Below are 21262 nucleotides of genomic sequence, written 5' to 3'. Positions count from 1 at the left end.
CTTTACTGTCACCCCGTCCCGATTACGGGACACCTATGTTTACTTCACTATATTACAATCAAATCTAATCTAATCTAATCTTGACAAACTATACATCTTTGGAAAGGTCTAAGACTCCCAAATATATATTTTACCAATGTTTTTTGTAAAAACATTATGTAGGAAAATAATAAATAATATTATTCAATTTTAAAATAATAGATCAATTTTTGACGAGAGTGCACAGGACAGGAGTTTTGACCTTTGCTTAAAAAAGACTTCTTCATTGCCTTTTTCTCTATCACATTTTAGAAATCATCAGAAGTTATATATCAACTGAAAACTTAAAATTTCAAAATTCATTCTTTAAAAACCATTTTAAAATCAGAAATTGCATTCCCATGTAAATGGTACATCAATATCATGTTACAAAATATTTTCAGTCATGAATTATACACATTTTGGTTTGTATCATGCACATTAAAGCCTATCTTCAAAAACGTGGGTGACAGTTAAGGGGTTAAAACGAGTTAAATTGTAATAATTTTTCCCAGTATAATTTTTTTACTGCACTTTTGATCAAATAAATGTAGCCTTAGTAAACATAATAGACTTTCAAAAACATAAAATATGATCTGACCATCTTTAATGTTTAGAACGACAGTGTATAACCCTGCAATAAATAAATAAGATGAGTTATTATTATTATAAAAAAATTAAAAGTGCTTAAAAAATGCAGTACTGCTGAAGTGGTACAATGGGGTCAGATGATCATAAACATTAACCACATTCTTTGCAACATCATGGTGCATATCCAAAACAATATGGTGTTACCACAGTACCAGATCCAAAACGTTCCCGGTATCAGTAACACTTTAGATTAGGGAACACCATTCACTATTAATTAGTTGCTTATTACCATACATATACGAGCATATTAACTGTTTAATAGTACTTATAAAGCAAATTTTAATGCATAGCCATAATCTACTACAACAAGTATCAATAAGCAATAAATTCAGAGTTTGTTGAGGGAAAACTCTGATAACACTTTACTTAAAGACTTTAGGTATTATACATTATAAAGTTTCATTAAAGGGTATAATGCATTGTAATTATCATAATGTGTGTTGTATTACACTAGATCTTGTAAGTGTTATAATGTATAACTGTGACTACAATGATTCATGAGATTGTACAATTCATTATAAGGTGCATTGAAAGACATAATTAATGCATTAAAAATACTTTTAACATGCATTATATATAAAGGCTTTACGTAAAGTGCTTCCAAAACTCTTATAATCTAAAGTGTATTACTCTATTAAAAGCATTTTGATACTTAGTGATAGACTGATGCGATTAGGTTTCAACGTCTCTGTGTTTGTGTTTCAGATGGCAGCAGTACGCTGCACCGGCCGCAGCCTCTGCCTCCTTCTTCCATGCACCAGGGTGGACTCTCAGCTGACAGTAGCTCTGCCTACTGCCTCTCATCCAACCGCCACTCCTTCTCCAGCTATTCAGAGACTTTTATGAGCCCGTCAGCTTCAAGCAACCACATGAATCCCGTGAGCAACGGCCTTTCGCCACAGGTTAGTGCAGAGGCCTCTTTCTAAAGTGAGAACGATGAATGGTGCACTGAATGAACGGCAGCATGGTTCACAGATCAAGAGCCTTGTCAAGGCAAGCTAGCATCCGCTGCTTGTGTGGAAACCATTATGGAATATAATTATTTTTCTTCGTTTGCTTATTTTTCACAGCTCGAAAACATTGTAATCATTCCCAAACCTTTGCAGTTTTTACAGTATATCAGCAACCATTAAAATGAAACGGCTTTCACTTTACTTTCATAATGTGATGTATTCCAGAGTAAAAGCAGATAATAAGGAAGAAAAGTGCAGTAATATGGAACTTGATTTTGTATTTTGGAATTGACGGATCGTCTGAATATCTACAGTATATAGCTATTGGAGGGCATTTTTCTGAAAAATAGATTAAATACTGTCATGTCCATGTTGATCTTAAGGTTGATTTAGACTGTGTACACATTTAAATCTATATATTTTTTTGTTGGGGAAATTTTGTCAGTGAATATTTATGTGTGTACATGAAAGTGAGTAGGATTATTAGGTTTCTGTGATTATTTCTTGTCTGCGTGTGCTGTTTGGATTTGTGTTGCTGTGGATGTGTTTTCCCATTTATCCTCATTGGTCCACATTAATGAGCATTTAGGTTGACTTTCTCCAGAAATGGCTCCATCTTAAATACCCACCATTAAAAAAATCATGTGTACTGATGTTAATCGCATGTAAGGAGTGAATTATACACAATTATCCATCAATACTGGGCAGTCTCGCCGACCCTCACCAACAAGATGTGGCTAACAAGCATAAAATAAGATTGAAATGGTGTGTAAAGAGTTGAAAATGAATTTCAATGCTGCATTTGTCCACAATTACCCTTTGGTTCACACGCGTTTTATTGGGGGTTTCCTTTTCTCTCCCCTGCTCTCTCAAAGCAGATTGAGAAACATTCTCAGTATTACCATCTTTTTTCCAGAGAAGAAAGAATTAAGGATTTGGTGACAAAAAAGAGCTTTTCCCCTCGTAACTACAACGTCGGAAGGATAACATGGGCGTCTTACAGTGAGAGAGATTGTTAATCGTGGCACAGGGGCTTTGAGCACTAATGCCTTCGCTCCAAACCTCCGTAAATACCAGCAGACATGGAGGTCTTTTTCTATTAATGGGAGCATTTAACACTGGAGAGACGCTGCCTCTTGCTTCCTTCTCAGCTGCGCCTAAACACTTTCTCCTTATAAATAATGAATGTTTTTTTTTTTTTTTGTCTAATGCCATGTATCAGGTCTGCAGGCTTTAAATGGAGAAAAAAAAAATGATTTCAATTTTTTTTAGCATTAGATTTATATATAATGCCACTTTTAAGTTTAATTTCTTGTTTTGATAGTTTGAGAGTTATGATAGTTCAGTTGGGCATACATATGAATTTCTTTACAAAAGAAAGAATAATTTAATGATTTTTTTTTTTAACCTACAGCCAAAAAAAATTGTGAAAATACATTTCAGTAATGTTTAAAAAGCATTGCGCATTGTACCTGAGTGTGTTCCTAAATATATATATATATATATATATATATATATATATATATATATATATATATATATATATATATATATATATATATATATATATACTGTGTGTGTGTGTGTGTGTGTGTGTGTGTGTACTATTTTCCATTAATACCATAATCTTTTTTTATATTAATTTTACTATAACTTGTTAAAGGAAAATAGTAGCATAAATTATAATATTTTCAACAATTTTACATTTTTTTATATATTTTATTTTCTTTTTTTTTCTTTTTTTTGTGGGACCTCCCACTCTCTCTGTTTATAAAATAGATGTAACTTTTTGTGTCTTTTATCATTTTGCCATTTTTTTTTTTTTTGCAGTTGTTTGGTAAAAGAAACCCATCTGTCCAGCAAGAAAAAAGTGGATCTGTTATAGTCAAACATCAGATGTCACCTTGCCTCCTGTGACATGGGCAAAAAATGTGTTTTTTATTTTTTTAGATCAAAGATAACTCCTTTATATTGGAAGTTCACAGACAACACCTGTCTGGAGGAGATAGGCGCATGTGTTCGGACGAAAGACCTATTTCTCCTTACGTCTGCTGTTGATGGGCTACCAGTTGCTGGTAAAGATTGACCAAAATGTGGCGATTGGCTGTAAATGGGCTGTGGTGGCTGGTAATGGACTCCTGCTGATCTCAGCACAGGTGTTGGTGTAACCCATCCAGACAGAGCGCATTTTCCCATTACAGGCCAGTAGAAAAGCCATCCACCAGCAGTTGTTGTTGTTGTAGTCCTTGATTATAAGTTTAGGCTGGTCTGGGAGTGATGCAGTGTCAGATGGGGTCTATTAGGCATTGCTTGTCTGGTCTGTAGGTATGTTTTTGGGTTGAGGCGAGTCGTATCGCCCCATTTCATTTTGTCGCACAGCAGGTGATGGATAAGGACACATACTCTGGGAGATATCAGGGAAAACACTCTTTTTCCTTTCCTTCCTTTGGATAGAAGACATTTTTGTTGGGAAAGACTGCTGGAGAACAAGTTTCCAATAGACAAACATTCTCCAGCTCTGTTTATAAGTTACATAATTATATATTTTGTCCCGATGACCCTTCAAATATCCATACCGATATAGCTAGTATCAATGTCTCAATGTCCTGTACCCAAGCAGAACATCTCTAATTGATGTAATCTAGAGAATAGAAGGCAGAAGTTTCCTGTTTGTCTGCAGATAAGGACAGATGGAGAACAGCAAGGACAGAGACTGAACGTGATGTCAGGTGCTCACGCTGGCTATTATGCCTCTCTAAATGGGTTTTTAAGAGTGGTCCTGGGAAATGTGTTGCTTGGCAGAGAGCTCTGAGGTGGATTCCACTGCTCTGCCTGACAGGGACACCTGCTGGGAGAGAGAGGAAAACAACACGCCTCTGCAGAGCCACAGACAGCTGTAATTATGAAAATTATAGAAAAATAATCATTTAAATGTGATTACATATATTACTACAATTTAATAAAACAAAGTGACAAATATATATATATATATAGTAAATATATAATATATATAAATATATATATATATATATATATATATATATATATATATATATATATATATATATATATATAGTTGTTGTTGTTGTTTAAATTATTAAAACGTAGTAAAATGTGTGTGAGTAAATGTGAGTGTGTTTGTGCTGTGGAATGAGGCTCTGCTCACGGACGGACAAATGGATGAGAGCGCAAGGCAGCGCACGAGCGGAGTTGGGTCTCGCCACCGGAGGGATCAGAGAGAAAAGCGGCGCTCACCCGAGCCTGCCTTTGATCCCTGTCCCCGGGCCTCCTCGCCTGCACCGTACCGCACAGCAGAGCGCGCGAACAGCAGCCCTCGCCAAGCGCGGCTCGCGACTGTCAGACAGAGATAAGCGCGGAGAAGCTTCAACCCTCTCCCTCTTCCATTAGTCCTCCCCTGAAAAAAGGGGATGAATTACGTTTAAGAACCCTGTGCTGGCGTCGACTAAAAAGGAAAGACACCTACCTCAGAAATTCCAAGTGCTCGCTTCTCTTGCCTTCTCCCTCGCCTCGCAGTTTTGACATGACATTAGGCACGTGAATATCAATGAGCCGCGGAGACTCGTGTAGTCCCACACATTATTAAAAACTTGTGCATTAAGCCGCAGACTGGGCACCGTGTCAGCTGGCAAGCTCTCCCGACGAACGAATCAAAGCGGATGAGCGCGCGGCATTTATCCGTACCCCGTGCGCTCGCGCCGCGAGAGGGGGAATTGACACTTAATAATTAGAAGCCATATTAAAACAGATACTGTTTATATTTGGCAGTAATGGAAAAGACCTATAAGAAGCTTTCAAAAAAAAAAAAAAAAAAAACAAGACCTGCTTGGCAGCTGCCAAGAACATCAGACAGCCAAAATCGTCGCCACGAGCAAAAAATAAATAAATAAATATAAAATAAACTGTAGTTTTGGTATAAGGTTTACGGTTCGAGTGTGTATGTTTTGTCTTTCTCCTGATGACAATGGAAAGTGATTGTGACTGTCTGAAGGCTAATATGTTCTAAACCTTTTCTTGGACACTCGTTTTGGCTGTAATTTAAATTTTTATGCACTGTAAAAAAAATAATAATAATAAAATAAATCAAAAATGCTATTCTTCTTCTTTCAAGAACATTTCCAAACTTTCAAACATGACTGATGCTCAAAACATTGTCTTGTTGAGGATAGGTGTGTTGTTACTTTCCTAATCATTCAGACAGACTTACAACTTTAGCTTGGTGGACAGTAAGAATCTATTAGATTACACTGAAGGTAGGATCTGAATATCATGGAGACTTCAAGAAACCACTCAGAGCATAAACAGCAGAGCAATGGAGTGAGTTTTACATTTTCTTTTTTTCTTTGTAAGTATAAAGGTTCAGTATTGGGATCTAATTCAAAGATTGTAGTTCAGAAAGAAGGCTTTGTATGATGCAACACACACAAGCGACTGTCGGGTGTTTGCAGAGGTGGTCAGTCTCATAAGATCAGGTCATGGATGCTCCACGCCTGTCTGTCTTCTCTAAACTCCATCTTTGGGTGCCCAGCAGTCACCCGTTGAGTCCAATGCCTACATCCTCTCTCATCTCAAAGAAAAAGAGTTTAATTTATTTATTTTGCTGCACTTTTTCCTTTAAGGCTGCTCTCTCTTCTGCCCTCCCTCTCCTTCCCCTGGAGAGGAAGATGCTTTTCCCGCCATTCAGATGAAAGGCTACGGCGGACAATAAAAATGCTATTTAAATGCAAGGCTGTTTGTATGCGGGTGAGAGATATTTTCCCCTGCCGAAAGTGAGCTGGCGCATCCTGATAAATGGCAAATATAAGGGAATGCGATTTACATTTATCTTGCAGAGGCAGCCAATATAAATTTCAGCAAATCCTAGAAGATAGGGATTTAAAGGAGGGAACGACTGAGACCAATTCATATGCCGTGTGTCCCACGCAACTGGAAATGCCTATAATATGGAGAATGGGGAGTGTATAGCCACGTATAAGTGCACCCTCACCGATCCTATCTTGTATGTCAATTACTTTTAGAGGCCACAGCATGCTGGACGACTTATTTATTGTTTTACCGGAGACCAAATCTGTTCAATTTTATGTAGTGTAATTGAACTTTTCTATTAAAACTTATTTATTAGTTCATTTTTTTTTCTCATATGGTGAGAAAGTCACACTTGAATATATTAATGTAAATACATTAGATAAAATATCATCAAACCAAGTGGCTTTTATTTTAAAATTAGCTTGGTTTGAAATGCTAAAATAAAAAGATGTAGTGTTGAGAATGACAATGTTTGTTTGATAGTTAATACACCTAATAAAAATCTGCAGACAATTCAAAGATGTGAAAATAAAGTGGCATTAATGAACATGAAAGATGCATGTTTTGATATTTAATGCAATTACATCATTATGTGATTTGAGTGTCTTTGCATTATATATAAACTGCCTTTTATTTAAAAAAAATTTTCTGTTTGAAATGGTAAAACAACAGAAGTAGTCTTGAAAACTAAATAGGTGAACAAGATACACATCCAGTAAAATCACCAAAACACAGCTGACTCAAAGACACCGTGCAAAAATGACTGCTGCGTATTTTGATATTTAATGCACTGACATATTTAGTGTGTCTGATTTGATGTGTCCAAATGTAGCTATACAATTAAAACATTATTTATGAAAAATTCCATTGCATTAGAGCAAATATCATAAGACGTGTATTTTATGTTTAGTTTGCAATGCTAAAATGACAGATGTGGTTCTTAAATCATATTGTGATGAACTATGGAGGAAAACTGACTTCACTCATCCACTACAAATCACCAAAACACAGCTGATTTAAAGACACCGTGGAAAAAGGATGAAGAAAAGGGATGTTACAGTGAAGAGAAGACATCCTTCAGCATCATTTGATATTTAATGCAATGACTTACAGACATGAAATCACACTTAGGCTTTTGAATAGCATGCATTAGTGTCTTTTATTGATGCAGTGATGTTGAATGTTAAGACAGTATCGTGTGAATGTCTGTTTGTTTGTGGTTATTGGATCGTGTTTCAATACTTTTATTGCTACAAGTCAAGTTTTATGACAAATGCTTAGGTGTATCAAGTTCAGAGGTATTTTCGCTTTCTTTTTGATTGCCGTCACTACAATTTATCGTCAGTGTCGTAAAAGTTGGTTTTTAACACCTATAAGCAGGTGAGGGGATTTTTTTTCCAGGTAACCTAGGCCCTCATAATCATGAGTTCACAGGTTAAGGGTTTGCAGGGTCATGGTGGGGTCATCGATAAGCCTCTTTGGTAGCTGTTGGCTTTTTGGATGTCGTCTTTGTGAAATGTGTGTCCTGTTAGTTCCACATGCCACTCTGACAGGTGCACCGTCATGATTAATACTACAATGAGCAGCGCTGCTCTAACTTTACCAAACTCAAAGCCCCAACCACACACATATCCACAGCCAAACACCAGCAACCTGCTGTCTGCTGTCTGAGCCACTCTGGCTGAGCCGCAGCATCATGGGACAGCTGTCTTCTTCGTCTCATATGCAGCATTCTTCTGGTCTCACCCACACAATGCAATTTATTTTCACAAATGTATCATCCACCAGATAAAATTTGTCAGTGTGCTTAAGTAAAGTGATTTGGGAAGCAGTATTATCAACGCTATCTCACGGCCAATTCGTACGTATTTTACGAGGTGGCTTATTCGTACGAATTTGTACGACCTCACTCGTACGACCTCACTCGTACGATTTTATACGATTTGTCTAAGCCCCAGTGACGGTTAGGTTTAGGGGCTGTGTTAGGTGTAGGTCATTCGTACAAATTCATACGAATTGTGCAACTCGTAAAATACGTACGATTTGGCAACAATCATATGAATTTGTACGAGTGTGGTCGTACGAATTCGTACGAATAAGCCACCTTGCGAAAAATTTACGAATTGCCGTATATTGCCGAATTGGTATTATTCGTGCATGAAGCACAAACAGCCTGACATATGAAACAATACTCAAGTGTTCAAAATGGAAAAATTTATTGAACTTTTTTGAGAAAAGATGTGTTTTTGTTCAGTTTCGCATTCAATACATCAGGCTTTTATGGTTCATATGGTATTGTATAGTGAGATCTCATATGGATATCATACTATTCAGAGACCCATATTGTGCAACAAAATATGGTTTTGGTGCAAATGCTGATATTTATATGGATAAAAAAGTAAGATGAAATGTAAATCAATAAGATTAATTACATGAAAATATATAATATTAGTTATGACTCTAAATTTCTCAACAATATGTCTTAGTAAAATAATATTTGAATGCTTAGTTTTATGACCAAAGATAGTTTAAGAACATATAAATGATGACTGAGAGATGAACAATTAATTCCCTCAAAAGCCTGATGATCACCTGACTGATGCTCACATTTGAACATGATTTAAAAAAAAGAGGCCTTAGAAATGTATCAAATATAAAACAGTAGGCTTTAAATGGTTTGTTATTAGTATTTGGGGTTTGTTAAAATCAATAACTCTGAATATAAGCAATAATACTAGTGATGTTTGTCTTAGTGAAGTTGAGTTTCTCTGTTTTTCTCTCTCATTCGTTCACTTTCTGTAAAACTGAGTCTCAGCTGGCTATCTCACACAAGCAGTTTCTTCCTCTTAGACTCCAGCTGAGCACTATTTCGCTGTTTATTTACATGTAATTATTGCTGTGAGGTGCAGATATTAACTCTGTCAAGAACAATTTGACCTGACATTTTTCACTGTGCTGATCCCCTGCTGATTTTAGCAAACAAACCTCCGCCTCTCTCTCTCTCTCTCTCTCTCTCTCTCTCTCTCTCTCTCTCTCTCTCTCTCTCTCAATTGAGGCACCACTGCAAAGTGAGAGGAGCTTTGCTGTGTGTGTGTGTGTGGTTTGAGTTTGGCTTGTTCCTGGTGGCTGAATCCGTTCCATATTCACTCAAGCATATCAGTGGAGGAGAATAGACGATTGTGCCTCCACACATTCTTCAAATGCTCCCAAACAAAAAGCATATTAACCTTCGTCTAGCTGACAGACTGTGGCCAAGATCTGTGGAAATATTTAAGAAGGAAATGTGATGGCTAATACAAACAAATGTGAACTTCACTCACCAACAGAGAATATTCTACAAAACGAAATCACCTGTTTATCACTAATGATAAATAATATATATTATTAGTGATAAAAAATAATTATATATATATAATTATTTTTTTATTATTACAGAGGCACCCAAAATTTAAATTTATGATGATACAATACGCAAAAAATCGTATTGTTATTATTACAAATTATTCTTACAATACTTATAAAATACTTGAACAATTATCATGGCTCACATTCAACTTATACTGTTTTATATATATATATATATATATATATATATATATATATATATATATATATATATATATATATTAGACTAAAGATCCTTTCTAATTTGACTGACATTATAATGTACAATAGAAAAAAATATATATTAGATTAATTGTGTGTTGACTGAGTTCTGGCTTTGTATGCTTCCATTTTCATCTTATTTAATCTATTCCTTAGATGTCAACACAAATTTTAAAACTTAATCCTGGCTGGTATGATTTGTTTGCCATTATATCGTGCAAGCCTACATTAGAAGCCCTTCGGAGAAGCATTTGTCCACAGCTGTCAGTGTGTTTTTGCTGATGTGAGGTGTGACTGACCACGGGAGAGAGGTAGAGGGCATATGCACACTATTTAGTACAGTAAACATCCTCTAAAGAGTGACAGCTTGTTTCAGCGGCTGATAATGGCTCTCATCTGTGTCCTGTATGTCAGTGCCCAGATTCTGTCAGTGTCAATCAGAATGTAATTGAGCACGATTATCACACGCTCCCTTCTCCTCCAGAACACCTACTGCCCTGCGTTAAACTAGCTCTGCTCCAGCCTAGTGAGCTCCCTACCTAAACAGCATAAGAAGGCGTCATAGGTAGCAATCCCACATGCACTGTGGGGAAAATGATCAAGGTGAGTTCAATAAAACAGGTCACTCTGATTAAAAACACAATATTTCATTATATATGAAATTTTTGCTAAATATTAAAAATATGGTATTGTTTAGAAATGTTTGGGGGCGTGTTTAAACAAGGTGTTTTAGAAGGGCGTGGACGAGTCTAAACTTTTATAAAGAATTTCTCTTTGGGTTTGAGACTTTAGTCTTTGCAACTTTAGGGATCTTATCTATTCACAAACAGCTTATGACACTCCAAAGAGAAAAGAAAACTCAAAAATGCACCAAATTTAAACCTTCAAAGTACACTGAAAATAAAGATTGCCATTCACGAATTTCATTCAGAAATTGCTAGTCAATTTCATAATTATAAACAGCAAGTAACACATTGATATTTTGAACAAGAAAGGCAGAAATAGTTTTTTTTTTTTTTTTTTTGTGAGGTGACGTGACATACAGCAAAGTATGGTGGCCCATATTCAGAATCCGTGCTCTGCATTTAACCCATCCAAAGTGCACACACACACCAGTGAACACACACATACTGTGAACACACACCTGGAGCAGTGGGCAGCCGTTTATTCTGTGGCGCCCGGGGAGCAGTTGGGGGTTCAGTGCCTTGCTCAAGGAAACCTCAGTCGTGGTATTGCTGGTGTGTGTGTGTGTGTGTGTGTGAGTGTGTGTGTGAAAAATCAGTCTATCCATCATTAACTCAAGAAAAATGCTCATGCGAAATCAGTTGTGAGTCTATGTAGGGATTTAAAATCAGTCAATTATTCTGTTCCATTGTGGTTCTGCTGTCTTATAAGGAACTCTATTTGGCAGCTGCACTGTAATTTGGAACAGAGCTGCTTCTGCAGTGCAAACACTAGAATGCATCGCTCCTCAGTGTCCTCATAAGTGGTCCATTTATATTCTTCCCCATCATTTTCTCACCTATCTCTGTCTATCTTTCCGTGTCTCTGTCCATTTACTCATTTCACTTCCACCCTAACCCCCCCATTTCTATCGCCCTTTTCTCTTCCTCGTCGCTCCTTCTCTTTTCTATTCGGAAGCCTCTTTTCAGTTTTGATTAATGTGCTTTGGCCAATTACAGCTGTGACACAGCGAGCGGCCCCCGTCATCTGTTCTGTGTCAGCAGTCAGGCTGGCTGAAGCTCCCAGGCTGGTTAATTGGCCCGCGCTCCCCTTCCACCGTGACCAAAAGCCTCTAATTGAATTTATGCAACCACTGTTATTTTTAAATAGTCATTTTGTCTCAGATGAGCACCACTATGGGAAGTGGAGGAGAGCGCTTAATCCATAGTCCTGTTTAAAAAGCATCTGATTACCAGCCAATTTGTGTGGATTATTAGAAATATTTAATATATACATTTGATATATACATATATACATATAAGCGATGCATTAAGAGTGGGGGGTGAAAACTTTTGAACAAATTGAAGATGTGTACATTTTTCTTATTTATTAATTTAGTACTGCTCTTCAAAGTCTACAGAAGATAGTTACATGTTTACCTGAAGACAAAACAAGTTAAATTTACCCTGATCTTGAACTCCAAAAGTTTGCAGCCCCTAGCTCTTAATGCATGGTTTGTCCTTCTGAGCATCAGTGAGCGTTTGAACCTTTAGTAATAGTTGCATCTGAGTCCCTCAGTGGTCTTCAGTCTGAAAAGATGGATTTCAAAATAATGTGGTCATTGTTGGAAAGGATTTGAATACACAAAAATGCTAGAAAACCAAAGAATTTGTGGGACCTGAATGATTTTGCTGAAGAACAGCAGGCAGTTTTACTCTTCAGGACAAACATAGGACAAACGTGAACAACTATGACTAAAAAAAAACACAAAAAAAAACACTGTGGATCATTCAGGTAAACACAGTATTAAGAATGGACTATATGTAAACCACTTTTATGTGAACTATTTTATTCAGGTCAGTACCAAATAAACAATAACATGAATTTTGTATGACCCCTCTTATTTTGGTAAAATAATTAACATTTAGCAGATTCTGAAAGGGGGGTGTAAACTTTTGACCTCAACTGTTACAATATCAAATGAAGTATCCACAGTGATGCGCCTAAAATATTTTTCATAATTTTTCTACATTGATTGCTGCAGTTCTTCCAGGATTCTCTATTTTACCTTACTCTACTGTAATCCCGAATGGGCGTCAGGCGAAGGGGTTGATAAATTACAGCAAGTGTTATTTGCCGTAATCTTGGCCCCAGGACTGTCCTTTGAAACACAGACGAACAATTGTCAGCAGGAGTGTGAAAAAGCACTCATAATTTCCAGTAGAGGCGACTATCAGCCCCACTGATCAGTGAAGAGAAGAGATGATATTCTGTGGCTCTCAGATAACTCACACACACTGAGTGCGCTGATTCCCCTCCGTCTGCCCTCCTGACCTGCACTAAACTTGAAGGTTGCACTGGAGGGCATTAGGGTAGGGGGGAGTTAGTGGTGAGAGGAACTGTCTAATCCACTCTGGGCTAGATTAAGAGTAGTGTGTGTGTTGGCCGAGAGCCTGGCGAGGGTGCAGAGGCCTGTGCTATCTGCTCTGTTGGCAGGCTGGCCTGAAGGCAAACTCAGGGCTGCCACTGGAGTCTTTGTACTCTTAAAAACCCCCGTCTCACTCTCTCCGCACACAAACCTCCTCCTCGCATCCTCTCTATCTGTCTGCCATCCCTGCATTTCACTGCGTTCTTTATTTATCTTTAGTAAATGTAGTTTGTTTCATTTTGAAATGTTGTATATCTGTTTTTAGCTCTGTGGTATAAATAGACATTGGTCGAAGTAGATGCAATATTTGTTTTGATGTTCTGACAATTCCTTGAAAAAAGCATTGTTTGTAATAATGAACAACTTCAAGCATCTAGAAAGAGATGAAAAGTTGTTGTATATGTATTTTTATGTACTTTTAGTTATTGTTGGATGTTGTGGAAATTATTCTGGTGAATATGAATGCTTAATATAGAGGAAGATTGAGTTGTTCGCAATTCCAATTTTTCCAATACAGTTGTTTCCAGTACTACTTCTTTTTTCTTCTTCTTCTTCTAGTGAACACGTAAAATTGAGTGCACATGCAGTTGTAGCACAACCTTTAGTTTGGCTTATGGGAAATCGCCTCTTGAAATGTCATCTGCACCCGACAGATTCCTTTTAGCTCTGCAGTTGTCGAGCCATTTCTCCAGAGCTTGACTAAACACGAAAGGACTCGTCGTATATTTAAGCAGACAAAAATATATAAATTGACTGTTAAGGAAATTAGAGTGGTATGAAAGAATCCCTTTTAGTGTGTTGCACATGCACTATTTGTTTATCTGAAAGGATGCACATTGTATCAATTTACAATTCTGGGTTTGCACAGCCTCAGGCTGGAGGGTCTCAGAAGTTGGAGAATTAATTAGTTTTTTATTATTATTTATGGAGTAATCTACTTGGAGAGAGGAAGGCATTGCCTCTGGGCTGTGTCCTTTAAACACTGGAGCACTGACTTCCATTATCTACCGCACACACGACGCACAACAAACAAGAAAAGCACTGCAGAAGATATAGTCGAAACAAAGGAAAGAAATGTATAGCTTACATGGGGAGGAACGAGAATTCAAGTTTGTGAAATGAAGGGTTATTTAGTTTGTGAACTGTATTATCAGCCGACGTTCGCCGGAGGTGCTTGTTTTGCGCAGATATGTCACACACACCCGTATCAGATTAATAGTCTGAATGATATTGATTTTTGTTTATTTAGCTGCGTTAATGTTCTGGGTGGGTAGATTTGTAATACAATCTCAGCTGAGCTTAATCTTTCCCCTGCGGCGAAGTTCAATGGTTACGCCACTTTTGGTCAAGGTGCGTGAAGGTCACGATTCCCCCGAACAATGTCTAATTATGCTGTTGAACACAGAACAACACAACCGCAGTTGGTCAGTTTAATAAACACATCCAATATGAAATAAGTCATTGCAAACTGCTTGTATGAATCCAAGGTCTGGTATTAGGCCATAAGTTTAGGTCATAGCTCAGAACATTTAAGTAACTTTTATAAACTAGCCTTTGCATCTTGAGACAAAACAATGGCATTGATATATATTAAGATATATGCAAGTTTCTTTCACTTAAAACTGCTAAAACATGCATTTAATCTGGCGCTATCTTAAGCCTTGTCTGTGAAACTGGGGGCAAGAGTTTAAAATTTGACCATAACTATAAGGTACAGTTCACCCAAAAAAATTAAATTCATTTACTCGCCCTTAAGTTGTTCTGTTCTTCTGCTGAACACACACAAACACACACACACACACACACAAAGATATTTTGAAGAATGTTGGTGACCAAACAGTTGACGGTAGCCCTTTTCATTTTTTTTTTTTTTTTTTTTTTCATTCTATGGAAGTCAATGACTACTGTTTACTGTTTGGTCATCGACATTCTTAAAAAAATTATTCTTGAAGTGTAGTTTCATTGTGCCTGTGTATAATGATTCTATTCTATTCTATTCTATTCTAGCAATTAGAAACCAATAGTAATTGTACTTGAGTGTTTAAAATGTGCCCCCATTTATATGATGAGCCATTTATTGGAGATACGACTTGTATTAGAGCAGGGATTCATCTTGAAGAAACCAGGAGTGTAACATTAGAAAATAACAGTCCAGTCTTTCCAGCAAAGGTCTAGAGATTTCCCTTCACTCACTTTCTAAAGGAGGTCAACGCTGCTGGAATTTGGCGCTTTATAATTAGAAGCGCTGATAGAGGAGTCAGTCCTGATTGTCTGCCGCTTTAATTTAATGTGCATATAAAGAAGGAAGCGGTGTAATCAAGCTTCAATTAACCGATGACTACATCTCTCCCACCCCTGCAGCTGCCGTCCGCCCCCATCCCACCCCACGGCCCCCTCGTGTGGCCACCAACAAGGGCTACTTGTGCTTTCCATTCGCATAATCTGCTATAATCAGGAAACGTATGAATCTTCCAACCATATGGCCACATCACATGTGTCTCTTATAAAGACACGGCAATGAATCTCCCTCTTATGCGGATGCATGTCACATGCGTGCAGAACTGGCTTCCATACTGATAGAATTAGCATGAGGAAACCGCTAACCAGCCTTATGTGTCTGATGCGCCTCAAGTGCTCCATATTTCCTGCGAGACATTTAGGGAATATTAATCATAATGTGATTAATTTTCCCCGTGCGCTCGTGCGCGCCTCTCGTTGTTTTGGCGGTGTGCTGATGTCGCCATGTGAACTGTGTTTAAACTCACACGTATGCGTTTGTGTGTGTCACGTCTGTGTGTGTTTAAGCAGCTCTGGATGCTCTAATTGGTTTAGCAGCCAAAGGGAGTCAAAGGGCAGCGTAGCGTATCGAGACGCAACGTGAACCTGATGCTGGGAAGGATGCTTTCTGTAGGCTGAGGGAGAAGACCATGTGTGGGGCTTCCTGGAAAACTCTTCTCCATCCCCAAACACTATTTCTTCTTTCACTCTTATTCCTTTCTTAATCGGTTTACCTGTTTTTTGACCTTTTCACCAGACCTCATGCTCCCTGTTGTTTATTTTTCTAAGCTAGAAACACGTAGTCGAAGGTGACCTATTTGCATTGCTAGTGTATGTAGCAAACTATTTTTTAAATTATATATATATATATATATATATATATATATATATATTGTACTTAACCTAGACAGGAGACTTTATGTTGTGGCTAGAGGAGTCTACTCTACAGACCAAGCAACACCACAGGGGTAGAAACAGTAATCTTTATTTTATATAATTCATGCAGTTACCAAACATGTCAGACGGGGTCAGGTTCTGAAAGTCCCAAGCACTAATGTTAAACAAATCTGGGCGAACAACACCACCATAGAAGCTGCTAAACAGAGAACCGCAATAAATAGGCCATAAAAAACCTAGCGCACATGCAATAAATAGGCAAAAGCTATGAAACACATATCACCCCCGCAGGACATGGCACACGTTCACACAACACGTCACCGTCACACAAAAGACGCCATCAGACTGCCACATAAGAATTTAGTTCATCATAACCCTCCCACCCAATCATTAAATGCGAAAAAACGGAGCCCCCCCTTTTCTGAGAAGCCGCGTCGCCTGACGCACTCCTATACCCGGCCTTATCTACAGGTTAGCCCGCTAACTATCTTCACCGCCGGCAGCCCTAAACAGCATGCGAACGGCACCCACCCCCCAACCTTGAGTGCCACTCGGCGTTTAGCAAAAACACTGCTTCCCAGAACATCTCATGCTTCGCTATGCCTCTCTATTTATTGTTCTCTCTCCTTCACGCTAATCAATGGTCAGGTGCAACAATTATTTACTCAACCCCATCTTCCCTCAAATCTCTCCCGCCCACACGCAATCATAACAATGCATCTTTACCACGTCACTTCATTACACTATATATAGTTAAATGAATTTTTATTAGGCTATTATTATTATTATTATTATTATTTAAATGAGTTGTTATTATGTGATAGTTGGTGAATAAATAAAAAAAAAGAAGATTTTTCTATATTTATTTTCAGTGTTATTATGTGATACTTGGTCACACAAATATATATATATATATATATATATATATATATATATATATATATATATGTGTGTGTGTGTGTGTGTGTGTGTGTCTGATGCTTTATACAGTATATGTGCTCTGTTTCATTCCTCATAGTAGGAATGGAGGGTCAATTGCATTGCATTGCATTGTGGGATGAATTTGATGAATATAGTAGGTCATACACGACACAAATATGAATTTTATTGCAAAATTAGCGGTGGTTAGAAAATATTAGAACAGTCATTAATTGAGTTGATTGCAAATACCACAAACAATGCACATATTAACCATTCTTTTTTTTCAACAAACAAACAGATGAACAAGCAGCTTGTGCTCACATTAATATTAGTTTAAGAGCGCGGCCTATGTGTTAGGGATGGGAGATCACATACTTGGCTCTGTTAGGGTCGCTGCTCATTATTATTCATGAGCATGGGGGTGTTTCTGGGACCTGGGGGCGGGGTTATCTTCTCCCTCGGTGCTTGTTGTGCTGGAGGCCTTGGAGCAGGGGTCTGTTTGGCACTGCCGCTGGGGTCCGATGGGTCTGGCTGTTCTCCCCGTCTCTTTCTTTTGCTGTATCACTCTTTTTGGATGCTGCTAATCACTCTAGGATGCTGGCTGTGCTCTGTGCCTGGCACCAATCCACTCTCTGTACCTTCCCTCTGTATTTTTTTTGGACTGTGAGAATTGCCTGTCTTGTGAGAGGAACTCTTGCCATTGTACCATTTGATAACTCAGAGCATTAAATATCTGCCAAGTTAAAGCATTTGGTAAAGTATTTGCCACTCTTAAACACATGCAAAAATCAAAAGCATCAAATCTAAAAAACAAGACTTGTTCGCAGTAGAAATGGTTATAGATAAATGGTTATAGAAAACAAAAAATGCAACAAAAAGTATCATATTTAGTGAGAAACTATGACATGCTTAAGCAAAACAAGCACTATATTCTGAAATCAGCACTCACAAATAGTAAGAAACAAGTACTGGATTTAATTTAGCAAATACAATGCACAATGTCTTTTTGTTTGAGAAACTAAAGGCAACTTTATATTTTGCCATCAAAGTTGCATAAAAAGCAGGTTGTCCTTTATTGGTCATTTTACATGCAAGCTGGTTATTCCTTCCTAAACACCGGCTTCCGTCTTTGTGTCTCTCTAGGTGATGAGTATTTTGAGTAACCCCAGTGCCGTCCAGTCCCAGGCTCAGCACGATTTCTCCATCTCTCCTCTCCACGGCAGTCTGGAGGCATCTAACCCCATCTCAGCGAGCTGCAGCCAGCGTTCAGACCCCATCAAGAGTGTGGACAGTCTGGCCTCCTCTCAGTCCTATTGTCCTCCCACATACAGCGCCACCAGCTACAGCGTGGACCCCGTCACTGCTGGATACCAGTACAGCCAGTACGGCCAGAGTACGTACTTCTCCGCCATTATATGCTCTGTGTGTCTGTATGTCTCTGCTGTTGAAAATTTGTCGGTAAGTCTTGCCAAGGGTGCATTTATTTAATCAAAAATACTATGAAACAATATATATTATTACGATTTCAAATCAGCATATTAAATTATTTCTGAAGGATCATGTGAAACTGAAGACTAAAGTAATGATGCTGAAAATTCAGCTTTGCATTACGGGAATATATTAAAATTTTTAAATGCACTGAACAAAATTTTAAACACTTTTTTTTTTGCCCCCATTTTTCATGAGCTGAACTCAATGATCTAAGACTTTTTCTATGTACACAAAAGGCCTATTTCTCTCAAATATTGTTCACAAATCTGTCTAAATCTGTGTTAGTCAGCACTTCTCCTTTGCCGAGATAATCCATCCACCTCACAGGTGTGGCATATCAAGATGCTGACTAGACAGCATGATTATTGCACAGGTGTGTCTTAGGCCGGCCACAATAAAAGGCCACTCTAAAATGTGCAGTTTTACTGTATTGGGGGGGGGGGGGGTCTGGGGGCATCCGAAAACCAGTCAGTATCTGGTGTGAGCACCATTTGCCTCACGCGATGCAACACATCTCCTTCGCACAGAAATGATCAGGTTGTTGATTTTGGCCTGTGGGATGTTGGTCCACTCTTCAATGGCTGTGTGAAGTTGCTGGATATTGGCGGGAACTGGAACACGCTGTCGTATAAACCGATCCAGAGCATCCCAAACATGCGCAGTGGGTGACATGTCCGGTGAGTATGCTGGTCATGCAAGAACTGGGATGTTTTCAGCTTCGAGGAATTGTGTACAGATCCTTGCAACATGGGGCCGTGCATTATCGTACTGCAACATGATGTGAGGATGGGGATGAATGTCACAACAATGGGCCTCAGGATATTGTCGGTTACGATTATGAACTGCAGTCAGGTCGAGACCCCAATGAGAACGACGAGCATGCAGATGAGCTTCCCTGAGACAGTTTCTGACAGTTTGTGCAGAAATTCTTTGGTTGTGCAAAGCGATTGTTCCAGCAGCTGTCTGGGTGGCTGGTCCCAGATGATCTTGGAGGTGAAGATGCTGGATGTGGAGGTCCTGGGCTGGTGTGGTTACACGTGGTCTGTGGTTGTGAGGCTGGTTGGATCTACTGCCAAATTCACTGAAACACCTTTGGAGATGGCTAAAGTTGGCCAAAACTTGAGACATCTGTGGCATTGTGCTGTGTGATAAAATTTTGGAGTGACCTTTTATTGTGGCCAGCAAAAGGCACGCCTGTGCAATACTCATGCTGTCTAATCAGTATCTTGATATGCCACACCTGTGAGGTGGATGGATTATTTTGATTTAGACCGATTTGTGAACAATATTTGAGAGAAATAGGCCTTTTGTGTACATAAAAAAAGTCTTAGATCTTTGAGTTCAGCTCATGAAAAATGGGGGCAAAAACAAAAGCGTTGCTTTTACAATTTTGTTCAGTGTATATTCACACAGAAAACAGCTATTTGAAATGTTTATAATATTTCAAAATGTTACTGTTATTACTGTATTTTTAATCAAATAAATGCATCCTTATTGAGCAAGTACAGCATGTGTTGATCTTTTCAGTAGCAAACCACTACAGTTTATTCACACTAATGCCCTGTTAGTATTGACAGTTAGCATGTGTTTCCTCTCTGAGGGTGAGAAGTGCCCATCTCTCTGACCCCTCTGCCCATCAGAGCAGGGCAGACACATGCTCCTGATAAAGACCCCAGCACTCAAATGGGAAACGGACACTTCAAAGCCCACTTTTACACCCCGAGGGTCCTAATGCCCTCTTAGTCACCTCTCTCTCTTTCTCTCTCTCTCACACACACACACACACATGCACACATACACACAAGCTTCAGGGCAGGAAAGAATTGACTGATTGTTTGCCTGATTGAATTAACATAATCAGAGGCTGATGTTGTCACAGAAGTCAGTGGTTTCTATCTACACACGTGTTTTGTGATATATATGTCTTAAACACCTTGAGATATTTTGTCCAAACTTTAGTTTGGGGATAAAATTGTTCCCCATAGGTTATCTAAATCAAAACTCCCTTTGAGGATGTCTTCAAATATTTACTAAAATGATTCAAAATCTTTTCTTTTTTATGCAAAAATGCACGTTTTGAGGTTTGGGTTAGTCTGTAGACATTATAACGAGCTCTTTAGAGGTCTGCGGTATGTCTGCGGTGAGATGTGTAGGTAAACGTGTGTGTGTGTGTGTGTGTGTGTGTGTGTGTGTGTGTGTGTGTGTGTGTGTGTGTGTGTGTGTGTGTGAAGTTGTGTCGGGTCCATCAGAAGGTGCAGGAGGGTTGATTGAAGAGATCTGACGAGCGAATGTCGGGTTAATTATGAGTGAGATTGAGAGGACTGATCTGTTTAATGAGTCAGACGAGAGAGCTGCTGAAATTGAGCCGAGTATGAAGCATGAAATCTCAAACGCTCAGAGTAATAAAGACTGGCACACACACACACAGAGAGCTGAATGAATGACCCCAGGCGTTCCCATCTCTCTGGCCCTTGATTGACTAAATGCCCATTTTGGTTTGTAATATATTTTATTAATCTTTATATGTGCCATT

The 21262-nt window shown here is 38.5% G+C and overlaps 1 protein-coding gene across 2 annotated transcripts in view; it reads left to right on the top strand.

Annotated features, from left to right (window-relative positions):
• pax7a (paired box 7a) overlaps window positions 1–21262 on the top strand; it is a 56672-nt gene that overhangs the window by 32441 nt on the left and 2969 nt on the right. For both annotated transcript variants that reach the window (XM_052568370.1, XM_052568369.1), the window contains exons 7-8: window positions 1375–1571; window positions 18382–18631. In XM_052568370.1, coding sequence (XP_052424330.1) covers window positions 1375–1571; window positions 18382–18631 — 447 coding nt within the window. The remainder of the gene's footprint in view (window positions 1–1374; window positions 1572–18381; window positions 18632–21262) is intronic.

This window comes from Carassius gibelio, chromosome B11 (assembly GCF_023724105.1).
Source record: "Carassius gibelio isolate Cgi1373 ecotype wild population from Czech Republic chromosome B11, carGib1.2-hapl.c, whole genome shotgun sequence".
NCBI classification, from domain to species: domain Eukaryota; kingdom Metazoa; phylum Chordata; class Actinopteri; order Cypriniformes; family Cyprinidae; genus Carassius; species Carassius gibelio.
Note: the sequence above shows the minus strand (reverse complement) of the source record. Positions and strands in the feature narration are given on the sequence as shown.